Genomic DNA, 16,873 nt, shown 5'->3' on the forward strand with positions numbered 1-16,873 from the left:
GGGATTAATATAATAAAATAGATGAAAATGCAAAAAAATATTTTTAAGAAAAATGTTAATCCAATTAAAATACTTTTCCTACTAAAAGAATACTCCAGAAATTACATCCGTGCATTGAGAACCAAATATCTTAACTTTGCTATTCCGCCTAAATATCAAGATTCATTTCAAAACAATGACATTCATCCAATTCATATGCTCTACTATTAAATAGCTTTTCTTGTATTTTTTTTTTAAATTATTTTTCTATATTTTTTATTGCTTTTTGCACAATTTGCCTAACTAAGTATTTTTTGTTGTTGATTATAAGAGATTTTACAGATATATTTTTTATACATACATTGTTAGATTTACTTACATATATTTCTACCCCTTTGATATCATTACATTAAGGGGAGTGTTGGCCTAGTGGTTAGGCCATAGAGCTTGGAATTCAGAGGTTCTGAGTTCGAGCCCCACTCCCACGGACTGCCATTCTGGGTCCCTAAGCAAGACCCTTAACCCCACACTGCTCCCCTCGTGCCGGACAATGACGGCCCACTACTCCCAAAAGGGATGAGTCAAATGCAGAGGTGGATTTCTCAAGTGTGAGATTAATAAAGTTCAATTATTATTATTATGATTATTATTATTAATAATAAGTTTGGGCCTGTTTGAATCAAAGCCAAAATTCTTCTTGCCTCCTTATTTTTTAACGGATCTGGAAGGACCCAGTCCAGATAGTCCAGGTCCTTGAAGGATGCATCATCTGAAATTGAACACACACGTTGTATTAACGCCATAGCACTTCATGTGTGAGAGACCTTTGTGCATCACTAATACATTTATAGCTTTGTAATGAAAATGTGTTCCATTTATGGAAGTAAATGTAACCTTTACAGATCACGCCTTCTAGTATTAAAAGTGCAGTTATAAGTTTTGATTATATTTGGAAATCGGCTCCTCGATTGAAATAGTGATCGGAATTGAGGAGCATTCTTCAACTTGCAATCTCCTCCAAGCATGGCCAAGAATGCCGTCCTTTCACAGTGATGCACACATTTACAAACTATTTATATTGTCTACACCTTGTCCACCTCATTTACAAGATCTTACCTGTTTTGAATTATTATGCTGATTTTGCCACCTTTTCTTACTGTTAGAATAGACATGGATTTTTTTTTTCTTTTTTCTCTTGCCACCCAGACCAATAAACATTTCTATGACCTAAACAGAGAAATAATTTTAGTTTACGGAGACTTTTTCCATCATTTATGTTTAAATCATAAGGGCTCTTAAACTCATGGTTTGATGCCAGGTTTGATGCTCGTTCAGTATAAGTTAACTAAATAGAGCAGTGTTTCATTATTTAGACCTGTCCAGGGTGTACCCCGCCTCTCGCCCATTGACAGCTGGAGATAGGCACCAGCACCCCTCGCGACCCCAATTGGGACAAGCGTGTCAGATAATGGATGGATGAATGGATGTTTCATCATTTAATTAAGTTTTAAAGCTTTTTAGTTTGTTAATGCAGATTTAAAAAGTTTGCATGGCTGCCTCAAATTCTCATGGCTGCCCAAAAGTTTAGATAGATTGCAGCACCCATTCACATAGTGTTGAGTTTCATACATTGTTTTGTCTTTTAACTTTGCATGTTACATGTTTTTTATGTGCAGACAAGCGTTAGACATTAGGCCCCTGGCCCTTAACCCGACAACAGCAGTTTTCAATGTAGATTTAGAGCATGCATAAAAAAAAAAAAAAAGTAAAATGCATGATGATATTGCACTGTTTGGATCCTAAACAGTGCCGTACTGAAGGATTGGAAAAGAATAACAAACAGATTAACTAGTGGTTGCAACTTTATTACATAAACATTGTTTGATTGTTTATGATTGATTCAGACATTGATTGATTCGGATATGTGACCCGTGTTCATATCTTTCTTTTCTTTCTCAGATTTTTTTATGAACAAGTAAATATTGTGTTCATCCATGGAGGGGTTTAACATGAAATGAGAATGTCGCACCTGCTTCAAAGATGTGACGGTGTTTGATGTTCCACAAAATATGCTAGAATTCTTTGCGTTCCCACCCACCCCATTGATTTTTGAGACAATAACATACACAGCAAGATAAGAAAAACAGAGACAGCTTCAGCAGTTCAAGAATGGCTTGTAATGATGACGGATATGGGCCTGATGATCCGCCAGCTCTTTTATCAGCAAGCCTTAGAATACAGGTTTGATGGAGCCACAGTGCAGTCTAATACCTAAGCAGCAGCTGGGTTTGTTTTGGGTTGTTTACATCTAATCTGAAAGATTGTTTTATTTTCTGCAAAAAACGGGGTATTAAAACCCAAAATAGAGAGTCCCGTTAATGATCTGAATATTTCATTTCGATGCACTGACATATCTTAAAGTTACAGGGGCATTGGTCCTCAACAACTAAAATTTGACACCCCGAGTGTTAAATTATTCACTTTGGTCTTTCTGTATTCAAAGCCCACCATCCGTAACAGAATCATTAGGTTGTGATAAATGGATATAATAATGTGTTTGCCTGCATGTCAGTTTTAATTCCAATCTTCAGTTGAGCCTTTTAAGGAGGGAAAAACAAAATACAATGACAACTGGGGGGAGAGAAGTGAAAAGAAGGAAAAAAAAGACAGTGGAAGTGTGGACAGAGAGAGAAGAACCAGCAATTAGCGGGAGAAAATCACTCCAAGTGAAGTATTCAACAATGTTCAAGTGGAAGTGATGCTTAAAACATAGTGACAGGAACTGTAAGTAACAGCAATGGGGCAGTCGTGGTGACAGAGGTTAGTAGTTCCTATAGATTGATACAGTTTATAAAGCCAGATCACAGACTTTTCTACATTTGGTGAATTCAGTTTAATTCAGTTTCTTTACATAGCGCAAATTCACAACACATGTCATCTCATGGCACTTTACAGTTCACCAGATCAACCAGTCAAATTGATTTAAAGTTTTCTATCTAAGGAAAACCAGTTGATTACGTCGACTCATTGACTCGAATACAATCCCTCACACTAAGCATGCTTGTTGTGACAGTGGAGAGGAAAAACTCCCTTTTAACAGGAAGAAACCTCCAGCAGAACCAGGCTGAGTGTGAGCGGCCATCTGCCGAGGCCGACTGGGGTTCAAGGAGACAGAAAGCAGAAATACAAAAAGCAGCTGTAAAAGGCGGCCCCGTCCAGGAAACACACAGCCAGGCAGACGAGCTTCGAGCCAGCTCCCATGTCATGAAGAGAGCACATCCAGCCAGTCACAGTCAGAGAAACAGGACCACACTGGAAAACAGGCCGATCTCCAACATCTATAAACAAAGGTGTTGATAGCAGCAGCACAGCTGATATTTCTCTCCAGGATGGTGTCACAGCCAAACAGGAACAGACGAGGCAAAGCTACTATGAGAAAAAGCAGAGAGAGCATAACATTAGAGATTGAACTAACAGAGTGGGAGTGTAGAGATAGAATGAAACAGAATGATAAAATTTGGGTCCCTATGTCCTCCAGCAGTCTAAACCTATAGCAGCATAACTATAGAGATAGCTCAGGATAACCTGAGCCACTCTAACTATAAGCTTTATCAAAAATAAAAGTTTTAAGCCTACCCTTAAACGTAGACAGGGTGTCTACTGTCTACTTTTAAAACTGGTAGCTGGTTCCACAGGAAAGGAGCCTGATAACTAAAAGATCTGCCTCTTATTCTATTTTTAGAAATTCTAGAAACCACTAGTAAACCTGCAGACAGAGCTTTGCCATTTTAAATAGATGGAGCTTGGATTTTAAATTCTATTCTGGATTTAACAGGAAGCCAATGAAGAGAAGCCAGGATAGGAGAGATGTGATCTCTCTTTTTAATTTTCATCAGAACTCTGGCTGCAGCATCTTGGATCAGCTGAAGACTTTTATCTACAGTTTGTGGACTTCCTGATAGTAAAGAATTACAATAGTCCAGCCTTGAAGTAACAAATGCATGGACTAGTTTCACAGCATTTCCCCTGGACAGGAGATTTCTATACATCCATCCATCTTCTAACACGCTTAATCCCAAGTGGGGTCGCGAGGGGTGCTGGTGCCTATCTCCAGCTGTCAATGGGCGAGAGGCGGAGTCCACCCTGGACAGGTCGCCAGTCCATCGCAGGGCAACACAGAGAGAAACAGGACAAACAACCACACACACACTCACACCTAAGGAGAAGCCAATTGACCTAACAGTCAAGTATTTGGATTGAGGGAGGAAGCCGGGGTACCCGGAGAGACCCCACGCATGGGAGAACATGCAAACTCTGTGCAGAAAGACCCTGGGCTACCCACTGCGCCACTGAGCAGCCCAGGATATTTAAAATTTTTGCAATATTCCGCAGATGAAAGAAGGAAATTCTAGAAACCTCTTTGATATGGGATTTAAATGAAAGGTCCTGATCAAAAATAACACCAAGATTTTTTACTTTATTATCTAAAATCAGTTTAATTCCATCCAAATGAAGTGACTGGCTAATCAGCTTCTTTTTCAAAGACTCTGATCCAAAGACTATAACTTCTGTTTTGTCTGCATTCAGAAGCAGAAGGTTAAGAGTCAATTAGGTTTTTATGTCTTCAAGACATAAAAGAATAATTAAACTGTCAGGGTAATTTTCAATCTTCACTATAATGTTAACATACATGTAATATTTTTCTGTCCTTGTGATGAAACAACCTGAGAGTATCAGAGGTCCTCCTATGAAAACCAGAGTGATACCAAGAGGATGCAGCAGCTGCTGAAATATTCCCAAATCCTGCTTTAAAGAGGACAGGATGATTCAAAGAGAAGCAGAAAAGATAAAAACTCTCTGAGATAACCTCCATATTTTGAGGTGTGAGGTTTCATGGACACAGACGAAATTCAGATCTGTAGGTGTGCTTTTCATCAGTATTTAATCAGGAGTTGTGTAGGAGGAGTTTAGGGGATGGAGGCACATAGAATAGTCAGACCAAAAAGACCAATTTTAAATAGAACAAGATGACGCATGACTGTGGTGAGATACAGTTGGGTGCCAAGAAAAAGTGGTAACAATGGACTCTAGAAGTGCACTTCTTTGTGTGTTGTTGGTTGTTGCTATGAACATTCCAATTCTACAAAATGCAACACCAGTTAGAAAATCAAAAGGCTAGAATAGGAACGGATTTATGCTTCATGTCACAGCAGAATGTTTGAGTTTCAAATCCCTTTGACCTTTTTAGATCTTCCTTTGACTTCATCTTCATCATCCTTCTGATGTTTTGTTTTTGTATTCAAAATGAATTGTTTTAGATTACTTTCATTAGTGACCCCCTCATATGAAATATTAGGATCAAAGTTTATGGACATTTGGACATGTGGAGGGCAAAGCAGCAACTTCTAGATGTCTATTTTTACTCGAGTTTAAGTACAACACTTAATACAACAATATTATTTATTTTGCTTACTTTGGACTAGTAGATTAGCATTTTGGTGGTTCACAAACTTCACAAATACTTCCAGCTTCATTTCTTTGTCCATATGTTATGCCTGCTTTTCACTTCATCTCTTCACCGTAAGAATCACAGCAGCCAAAACAGGCAGACTGTGCAGTAAAAGCATATTTACACAAGTTCAGGCATTGCTGGAATAATTTATTTGAGTTTAATTTAAGAATAGTTTGTTTTATGTAATTAAATAATCAACCTACAGAAACATTTTTCAGCTAGTTCATAGGTAAACTGGAAGTGAGGATAAATTACAATTTCATCTTTCCCTATAATTAAAGTCAAGTACTTATGTGCCGAATACGATCTGTATTTATGTTATTTTGAGAATGAAAGGAGATGATGTTTCTGTTCTTAAACACCTTTGATGCACAGAGGTAGCTCAATATTTTTTACCTCCCTGTTCCTCCATCTCCCTTTTCTATCCACTTCTACCCTTTCTATCAGAACTTGTTTATTTACATCACGTTCTGCCTGCAGGCTTATTATAATTTGCGTGTTGTGCAGAGGTGTAGATGTGTTTAAAATGTAACTTCTGTGACAGTGTTTCTGTCTTATTTTTGTCATTTACTCCTCGGCTTAGTGTGACGGCAGTTACCTGCCTCATGCCTTAAGTCCCGAGGACACAGTGAACCAATATAGCGACTTGCAGAGGCTGGTTTTCACAAGTAGAAACAAAGATATCTTTCATGCATTCAAGTCAGAGGAGAGTGTAAAAATAAGGTATTAGAGGATGTAGAAAGTATTTTGATAACAACGTCTGGATGTGCCGGCATAGCCTCAGCTCAATTTAACTCCTGCTGTTCTACTGTTTGCTTATTGGTGAAAAATTGAGCCCTATAAAGAAAGGAACAGCAAGCCTAAAGTTACCAACAGTGAAGGTAGGGAATGCTGTGGGAATGTTCTGCTGCAGTGCTGGAGGCACTGAATGTATCAAAGCACAAAGCCATGGGAGTACACAACATTTCTGAGAAAATTGTGGCAAAAAGGATTGAGGAAAAAAAGGGCAAGAACAACAAATGACTGCTTTAAACTTAAATCTTTTTAAAAAAAATCAAGCTTTGTCTTTTCTTTAACAAAATGTGTAAAAACGGCTGGCGAACAACATAGTTTGTAAGACTGCATACAGACAGGTTCATCAAGATATCACATGATAACTGATGTTTAGAAAATGTTGGTTTGTAACAGGGTTACTTAACCAACTTAAGGCAAGATGATAAATATGGTAGCTTTCACATTTCTCCAGTTTTTGCATTTTTTGTTAGATTTAAATGATTATGATCAAACCATTCAGATAGGTACTGTAAAAGCTGGGTAAATTCAAAATTCAGCTCTTTAATAAAAAAGATATCCAAATCGACCAGTGCATGTTGAAATATAAAGCCATTATCCTTCTTGTTAAAGGCCCAAATTAACTGTAATGAACCAAGTACTGCAGTTAAATTTCACTAATTACACCCAAGCCTGATCACTGTGTGAAATGCAAATTGACGAGATCATGAAATCTTTAAAAAGAAGCTGTCTAAACACATAAAGTAGGCTTATAGATCTTAACAATCAGTACTTTATGATCTGCGGTCTTATCTATAAAGGTTGCTTACAGACAAACTGAACCTGCAACTTGCATACAATACACCCATGCAAAGGTTGTGATCTGACAAAAAATAAATAAATGAAATGTACATTTCTTATGGCAACTCTGATAAATGCATATGTCCCTTTTGGAGACAGGGAAAACTGGCAACACGTGGGGAGATGAAGGGTTGAAGCTATACTGCATCAAAATTCCTCTGAGACAGTCAATTAAATTTTCCATATTAAACTATAATAAGAGATCAACTTCATCATATTTATTAAAAACCGCAGTGGTCTATATGCTTGCAGTGGTGAGCCATGTGCATGCATAAAGACCTGTCAGTTAAACTAAAAAGACTTGTCTCCAACTTAAACACTAAATCAAGGTCTGCAGAATATTCAAAAGTTTCACTGTCACATTGCTCTCCCCAATGATCATTAGAGTGATGTGTATCATAGATTAATACATGGAATCTGTCAAGGTGTGTGACAATCACACCAATTGCTGTAAACATTGAAAAATGCTGTGTGACACTTGTGCATAACACTGCTTGATGGATGCTTTGTCACTGCCAGAGGACCTTCCAAGTGACAACATTTGAGGGAACATGTTTCTTTAGATTTCCTGGCCCATAATGATGGGTGGTTTTTTAGCCGATTAGACTCCCTAGAGCTGGCATGGAATCTTAAATTAGATTTGTCTCTGCTTCAGTCTGTCAAATAATCACGTCATTATTGGTGTATGTACACTTTAGGAATGAATCCTATACAATTTTTAATGGATGACTAATCTAAAGTAAGACATTAGAAACAAGTCTACTCAAATCCGCAAGCTTAAAAAGCTATTTCCAAGACTTTATACTCAAGTGAACCATAGCAAGTGCTATAAGATAGAAGAAGAAATAGAAATAGACTGAACAGTGGCGATGCCTTACAGCACAGTTTCCTAACCTTTTTTTACTTGAGTACACCTGTGGGCATTTTGTCTCACCATGAGTCAGTCAAAGTATTGATGATTGTCCAAAAGTGGAATGTAAAATACTTTCACTTAAACTTTTAATTTGAGCATTTAATTCTTAGGCATTTTTCCTTCTATCTCAAACTACTGTAAAAAACAACATAATTATGTTTCCTGGAAGTTACTAAAGAATTGAAATTAATACAAATTAAAGTCATATTATAACCCTGTATTTATAAAACTGGTGCTCTCTGAGCAACTTTTTATAATCAAATATAAATAGGATGAATTGGGATCAAAATACAGAAAAAAAATTATACTCAGACTGAATTAGTTTAACTTTGTTTTTTTAATCAAGACACCTGAACTAGCTTTGATGAGCTCTGATTGCCCAGTGTGAAAAACAGTTGATCCCAGGCTGTTCTTTACATCCAGTCTGTTCCTCTGCTTGGTTTGGATGTGTGCCAAAGCTGTAGGTGAACTCAAAGAAAAACCTTATTTTTGGTTGATAAAAGCGTATTTAATTTTTCAATTGGTTCATCACAACGCAAAACAGATCACAGAGCTATTTTATTTTACTACCTAAGAAAAAAAAAATATTTTCCTGTACCCCTTGTAATGAACTTGCGTACCCCCAGTTGGGAATCACTGCCTTACAGGAGTAGATGGACAGACATTTTTCCAAGAGAGCCTCAACAACTCAACTGGAAGACAGGAAAGAGGCAGGGTGAATTTCAGGATAAAACAACCCACTTACATTAGCTTGACTAATGGAAAATACAATGGCAAAACAAAAAATATGAGGAAACAGCTGAGTTATTGGAGGATGAAAACTATATGTTTGCGCACGGATATTGAGTTTAGCTTTAGAGCTCCCATAACAGAGTAAGGCTACATGAAGATCCTTTCTCACAGGCACAGTTTCTGCCCCCACTGGACCAAAACTGCAGCTGCACTGTGGTCAGTGTCAGCCCTGCATAAAGCAAAAACCCCTACTGATCAAAAGCAACACATAAGCCCGCCTGTTGATGACAGTGAAGCATGTGGAGAAACTATTACATTGACTCATTAAACAACACAGGGCGTTTTTGGTAGTTAGTCAACCTGTTGCATGTAAAACTAACAAAGTATTTTAGAAATGGAACTTTCTACATACAGCTAAGCATGTTGGTGATTATGTGATCATCTTTGCCTCTAAATTGGATATCATGCCGTAATCATTAAATCATAACTATATAATGTTAACTCCATAATGAGAATGTCTGGCCATCATTGTACTATGTGTGACTGTAAAAAAAACAAAGGGCAACATTTTTGGATAAGTTTTGACTGAACTCCAGCTGAGACTCCATGGCACAACCCTAATGGGACATTAATGTTGGGGAGCCTTTTTTATGTGGCCTAATTAATATAATTACTCAAAAAATAGCAGAACAAGGTTTCCTAACAGTAATATAAAAGACTCATTGTTAATGATCACAAACACCTGATGGCAGTTGTTGCTCTTGGCAACCAGATATTAGGTTTGGAGGGCATTTTTTTCAAATAAGGCAAAAAAGAATTATTTCTTAGAAATATATTATCTAAAAAAACTGCTTCTGCTTTTGTTTAGTTTATCAACATGTACTGTAGGTATGGTTAAATAATAAAAAAAATAAAAATAAAAACATGTGAATGGAAGGAGTTTTTATTATATGTATTGTATGATTCAAAGAGAAAAAACTAAGTATTTTGACCTCAACTGAATTCTTTCAAAATCTCCTGAAACTGTTTGTCCAGGTCGCAGAGTCAACGATGGATTATGGCACACTGTGAGTCTTACCAGCAGGAACCTGCAGATCACTCTGAGTGTGGATGGCGAGCCTTCATCCAAGGTTGAACTTTGGGAAACAGTGGAATCAAGAGGCAGCTTCTACTTCGGAGGTTAGTTTGTCTCCCGCTTTGTCTTTTTTTTTTTCTTTTTTTATTCCCACATTGTCACTTTCAGTTTTCTGTGAACAGTAAAACTAAAGGTTTCTACTTGTGTTTCTTCCATCAAGGCTGTCCGCCCACAGAGTGTCACATCCAAGCTCCTGCCTTCCAGGGGTGCATGCAGCTCATATCCATCAACAATCACCTGGTGAATCTCACTCATGTGCAGCAAGGATTGCTGGGAAATTATAATGAGCTGCGGTTTGACACATGCAATATGAAAGACAGGTAAAATAGTTTGAATATTTTTCCTATACTTTAATTATGAGGACAGTTCTTAGAGGGAGAAGACGAAAAAACTTCCTCCCAGTTGATGGGTGAATGTCAGACATTATTCAATTTGGCAAAGTCGTTCATGCCCCCAATGTTAATTTGTGGATGGCAGTGTGTTGTTTGCTGCACAGCCTGAAAGTTGATGACATTCTGTCCTGTAGTGACAAACAAGCTGACTGGATCCTCCAATTAAAGTGCAACAGAAACTCCGCTGCACCTTCTCTGGCAGAGGACTATGCTAACAAGCTGCTCCCTACTGTCCTGTGTGGCATGCTCTCCCTCATTATCGTGCCCAGCTGTGGGCCCTGGCAGACCTAAGAGCTCTATAAACGTCTGCATGTGGTGGGGAACATTTACAGGTGCAAAGAAAACATGCAAACTGCCACTTTCCCTCGTGCATGCCTTGGGGAAAATTACCCCTTTGTCAGATTTCAGACTACCTGCTTTTCAGGCCAGATTGTTCGCAGTTGGAAGATATGCAAACACAACAGCGATGCCAGTCTGTCATGTCACTTTGCAAAGAGATGCACTGTAGGAATAGACAGAATGATAGAGAGAGATGTTTTATTTTCCCAAACTAGGTAAGACGGATGTTGCCTTGGTTTGGTTTCATCACACCTAATGTACCATGGGATGAGAGAAAACAGAGTCAGGTCTGGTTCTTCTACCTGAAACTTCAACTGTTCCTCTAATGGGATTATCTTTCTGGAGCATCAGCACAGTTTGCCTCTAAACTGAAATGTGTTTGCATTACTGGTCCGTCACACAAACTGTACATGTAATACAGTGGAAGAAAAAGAAAACATATGTCATTGAGACATATTCTTCACACTGCTATATGATAGATGGGTCTGTTGAACGCAGCGCATACTCAAAGGTCTGTAGAGAATAATGCTGCTATTCAGCTGGAGCCTTCACTACTTAAAATGGAGAAAGGTTGTGGTTCTATAGAAGTCAATTCTACTTAAAGTAACATGTTACTGGGCTGCACGTTGGTACAGTTGGTAGCACTGCTGGCTTGTAGCTCGACGGTTCTGGGTTCGATTCCTTTCTGCACATTTAGCATGTTCTCCCCGTGCATGCATGGGTTCTCTCCGGGTACTCCAGCTTCCTCCCTGTGTCCAACTACATGACTGCTAGGTTAATTGGCTTTTCTAAAAATGTTCTTTAGGGGTGAGTGTGTGTGTGTCTGTGTGTGTGCATGGTTATGTGTCTCTGTGTTGCCCTGTGACAGGCTGGCAACCTGTCCAGGGTGTACCCCGCCTTACCTGTACACTGCGACAAGGACTTAGTAGGAGCAGATGGATGGATGGATTGATAAAATTACTGCCTCAGTTAATGAAGTGGTTTGTGTAACTTAAGCAAATTATCATAACGTCTTTAATGTACCAATACTAACATTATTTGTAAACTTTATTTATGCTTCTATAGGAGCAGAGTTATGTTTCAAAGTCATTTTCCTTACAGATTGTTTTTCTGCGTTAGCTTTTTCTTCAGATCATTAGCTAAAATTAATATTAGACAACAGTGACATAAATATATAAGATAAAAGCAGCTTGCAAATGCTGTCTTATTACCTGCATAAAGTCATCTAAACCAACTTGGTCCTTTATCTGAACATAATTTAGATTCTTGTTAACTGTCAATCTGTGATTAACCTTGTTTAGAAGCCTGAGTTCAGTTTCACCAGCCTTGCCAAGTTACACTCATGTCTGACCACTGTCTGAACTGCCATATAGAGTCAAGTAGAAAAGCAGTATAAAATCCCAGGAAGCAACAACATCATGGTCCGATTTAAGGAAAATCAGGAACCGATGACTAAAAACAATTCATAGATTAGATGAAAATGATTGCAATGTTATCTCTAACTTCCTTGGAATGACCACTGAGTGCCATTGTCCATGAAAAGAGAAAACATAGAACTGTGGTGATCTTCCCTAGAAATCATCAAGGACTCTTTATGAAGTGAAGAAAACATCAAACCTTTAGCTCTTAAAGCCCTTAATTCCCTCATATCTGCCTTATTCTAATTGTGATACAACTAAAAACAGAGAGACTGAAAAATGTTTAAGTAAAACTTGGAAGGTGTGCAACCAACACTGGGCATGAAACCAACATAGCATTAGGGCTGAAAGATCACGATTGCAGTTTTATTTTAATTTTCTTTTGCATTAACCTGAAGCTGTTGATAACTTGCTTGCCTGGAGTCCATTGTTAATGGGCTTTACCTTAACTATTGTGTGAAAAAGTGTTACCTCTACTTGCATACATGGATCTGCATGCTAGCTGCAAGTTTCTCTATCTCTCAGTGTGGCGACAAACCCACTTCAAGCATTTTACCACCATTTAAAGGGCTGGAGGATTTACTCTTTTTAAATACAGTGTGATTAAAAATCTGTGCCTCTGCGATTTCAAAATGGCATTCTGTTAAATTGCTATTATATAGCAAATGCAATTAATTGCCCAGCCCTATATGGCAGGTAAAACAATAACATCACATCAACAGTCAAATATACTGGTGTTGGAAAGTATTTTACCTTTTTAGTTCCTAGATGTATCACAGCAAATAATGGAGAGATGAATTGTGCTTTCTGCAAAATAATCTCAAAGCAGGATTTCCAGCCTTTGACCTTAAGCTAGGTTAAGCCATGCATAATGTACATTGTACGATTTTTTTTTTGTGCCCTTTTTGGGCTGATTCTCCAGTTGTGCAAGATTTTTTTTTGATCGTGCTATCGTTCAGCCTGACCATGCATCGTGTATTGCACAGGGGGTAACCAGGGGCGATAAGCCTCTCACAACCACCTCCAGATCAGGAATCTTAAGGTCGGAAGAGATGTACCAAATTTTGCCGATTTACCAGAACCTCATGCACTGCGCATGTGCAAACAAGGGAGTTCTTCTGCTACTTCTTCCAGACCGACGAGTCCAACAAGTGGCATCGCTCTGTGCTGAGTCCGATGTGTGGGTTTTGGTCGGGCAGTGTAAGCAGGTAGATCACATCAGAGCGTCGGCTCGCACAGAATGAGAACATGCATCATGAGCTGTGAACTTTAAAAACCCTGCATTTTCATCATAAGGTTTCAGCTGTAGCTGCGTGCAACGATTGAAAATGTGGCGCAGTGTATGCTCGGGTTTATTCAGCAGGACAAGAACACCATAAAACTAAACTACTATTAAGCTGCTGTTAAATGCCAAAAATCATCCAATGCCAGTGAATTAAAACTTAGCATTATGCCCCCACAGCCTTTTTAAACTTTACTTGTTATCCCAAAAGCTTGATGGCAGTTTTTGCCATCATGGTTGACAGAACCAGTTTAGCAGGGACTTTACTTCAATTAGTTCCTTCAATAATTAAAATCAGTATCTGAAAACTGCTTTATTCATTTACCTATTTTCTCATCAATCTTTAGTTTTTAATCCAAGTTATTTAAGAACACCCAGTCTGGTACTAATGAAATCAATGTTGTGGATGTGCTTGAAAACGTGGCAATTTTAAGTTTAGATCAAATAAAACACCTTTGTATTAGAGTTAAAGCTCATGCACCTGCATTCTTGTGGATGCTGCAGTGTTGTTTCACTTGACACAAGGAGATATGTGATCCTCCATTCTCAGGGAAGACGCTTAATTGTTTTGACAACAGCACCTAAGCATTGAGAGGTTCATCCTTTGTTTCTTAGCATTTATCCAAGTTGACACATTCACTCTTTATTAAACTTACATTCTGTTCTGTTATTTTCATGCAAAGCAGTTTGCAAAGCATAACTTATGTTGGCATGTTTTGATGTTCCTCATTAAAAATTTGGCCTCCAATATGTTCAGGGCAGCATCAGTTAATCATATGAAGACAAAACATTTAGTAGTTTCCTTTTCTGAAAACCCTTCAAGCTGAGCTTTAAATGGTGTCAGATCTAATGCCCGTTTTCTCTTTCCCACACTGAGAACAGGCGGTGGAGCGCAGTAAGCACATGACACAGACAAACATCAAGCAGCAGCAGCAGCCCTCTGTCTCACTGGGGATGCCCTTGTGAAAGGTGAAAATGGCTTAGACTCTCAGTGAAAAGCCAAGAATCAATTAACAAAATAATATGTATAAACTAAAATACATGGTTTCAAGCTGTAGATGAAAATAGACTGCAGTGCAGGATGTGGCTGAAATCCCATTGGTTCAGCTCATATTGAGGAGCTCAGAGTGTCAGAAGTTGGATCAGCATGGTGTTTAATGAAATGGGCTTCTATTTAGTAGTTTTACTTTCATATTCAGTAACCTAAAGAACAGTATTTTATATAGTAGTAGCCATTCATAATTTCACCACTTTCCTTGATTGGCCCTTGGCTGGTCCTTGGCTAGTCCTTTACAATTCCTTTTTAAACATCTAAACTATTCTTTCTGTCACGATTTGTAAACATAAAGATCTAAAGAGAAGCATCTCCTGGTCAGACTGTAATTCACTAAAAGGGGGAATCAGAGTAAAAAAAATATGCATGCCCAGGAGAAGGCCAGTGGCTGGAAGTTGGAGGGGATTTTGCTGCCATTTGGCTGCCATTCGCCTGGCTTTTGAATTGGAAAGGCCATTTCGAATGGCTGCTACTGCATGGATTATAATGGAGCCATCACATGAGTAGGTATGCCACAACAGTTGTTTTCACGGCCAGTTGCACAAGGTTGTTTTCAGTATGATTCAGTAGAAGTATACCATATATCTACCTCTGATGGCTCTGTCAAAAACATGAAGTTGTTTGCTCTGAAGGGATCCTGAGATAAGATAAGAACAAACAGGAGAACATTGGGCAGTATTTTTTGAAATCGACATGGTTTCCATTATTAAATTTCAAACTAACAAAAGCTTATATACAAAGTAGATTTCCTAGCAAGAAAAAGCTGTAAGAATATTTTTTTTACTGGTTTGAAGAGGACTTTAATCCAGTTTGCAAAAGGAACAGACCTGCTGCCACAAAACATTTCTAAAAAACAAATGCTACATCTATAGCCTGCTCTTTAAACTATCTATTATATTGCTTGGAAAACAAATGTGTGCAATTATTGGGTATGATGCCTGTGATCTACAATAATTATATATGCAATGGATAATAGCTGGAATAGGGGTTAGGACCGCCTTATTTAGAGTAAATGAGGAAATGCCTTTTACTACTAGCAGGAGTAATGGATTCTGTCGTAATGGTAGAATCAATTATATTTATATTGATACTTTTATCATTTAAATAAATACAGTATGTAAAAATGTAAAAAAAAGATGAAAATATTAAGTCAAAGTAAAAAGATTAAGCATTAATCATAAGAACAAAGGAAAACCTGATTGCACATGTTTTTGTTCGTTCAGTTCCTTTAACAACAAAACCAGCAAAACCATATCATTGAGGCTAACCTAATTTTGGCTGAGGGAGAATTAATTATTTAGCTTCAGTGCACTGTCCTCCAAAACATGGTTTAGAATAATAGGTTGACTCTAGGGGTGTGATCTACTCGTGTTTGCATGTATGTATGTATAAAGATGAAAAAAACTATAAGAGAAGATATTTTCATCAGCAGAGTGAAAAATAACCAGGTAGATGATGCAAATATTGTCAACTGCCACCTGCAATGCAATTTAGTAGACGTAAAACAGAGTGCAGGTGATGTTTATGTGCCTATGTATATTTAGTTTGTTTAAATGTTAGGTGCAAACTGACATGCAAAATTGTGTGCAGTCATTGTCGTGAGAAGAAGGCATATACCCACTGTAAGCCCAATGACAGGCTGGAGAGAGAGAATACTTTTTGTGCAGGTCAACACATTTCAACTGCCAGAAATTAAAATAATTAGTGACATGTTGTCTTCCCAAATTGTTGTGTGTTGCCACACTATAATTTGAGAAGCACTCTCCTTTTTTCTCTATAAGAGCTTGACGGCCCTGTCACACCTTGCCGAATTGGCCAGCATACGCGCAACGTCCCAGAATCTTCTAAGAAGTTGGCATACACTAAACGTTTCATGTTTTAATTTTTCAATTTCTGGTGTATACATAGAGTATTCATAACGAGTCCGGAACTTATGTCCAGCGACAGCCTAACTTTTGCATAACGCATAACAGCGTAATGCCTTTATCCCTGAGGGGAACGGCGTTGCGCCAGGGGGAACCCGGTATTAACCTAGCTGCTGTTTACCATCCCCCCCACACAAAAAAATAGAATAGATAAAATAAAAAAAGAAAGAAAAAAGTTTACAGCTGCAGCAGATTCAGCGTGATGTCTGCTTGGAAGTTTGTTGGCCGTGGGCATTGGCTTGAAGCAGGGAGGATCCATCACACTAACCTTCTCGCTCACCCTATGATGGGGACGATGTCTGGAGGAGAACTGACCGTTTCCAGTTTCTTACAGTAGCTGTAGCTTGGAAACACGCTCAGCGGTCGTTAAAATGTGTTGGAGATAAGTTACGCATAAGTTATGAGTAACTAACACTGAACGTCTGTCAACGATCAGATAACTTAACTGTAACTTATGGCCCACATATGAGCATATGTTTGCATACGTGGGAAATTTTTAGCATACTCAATATTTCTTGATGTACTTGCCGTATGTCGCCATTTGGCAGCGTGCTTCAGCA

At 38.3% G+C, this 16,873-nt stretch overlaps 1 protein-coding gene across 1 annotated transcript in view; it reads left to right on the plus strand.

Annotated features, from left to right (window-relative positions):
• Positions 1-10,227, plus strand: part of LOC107102682 (contactin-associated protein-like 5) — a 129,042-nt gene extending 118,815 nt beyond the window's left edge. The window contains exons 9-10 of the mRNA XM_015402082.1: positions 9,804-9,947; positions 10,064-10,227. Coding sequence (XP_015257568.1) covers positions 9,804-9,947; positions 10,064-10,227 — 308 coding nt within the window. The remainder of the gene's footprint in view (positions 1-9,803; positions 9,948-10,063) is intronic.
• Positions 10,228-16,873: the final 6,646 nt, after the last annotated feature.

The sequence above is a fragment of the Cyprinodon variegatus genome, unplaced genomic scaffold (genome assembly GCF_000732505.1).
Source record: "Cyprinodon variegatus isolate N-32 unplaced genomic scaffold, C_variegatus-1.0 Scaffold1296, whole genome shotgun sequence".
Lineage (NCBI taxonomy): Eukaryota > Metazoa > Chordata > Actinopteri > Cyprinodontiformes > Cyprinodontidae > Cyprinodon > Cyprinodon variegatus.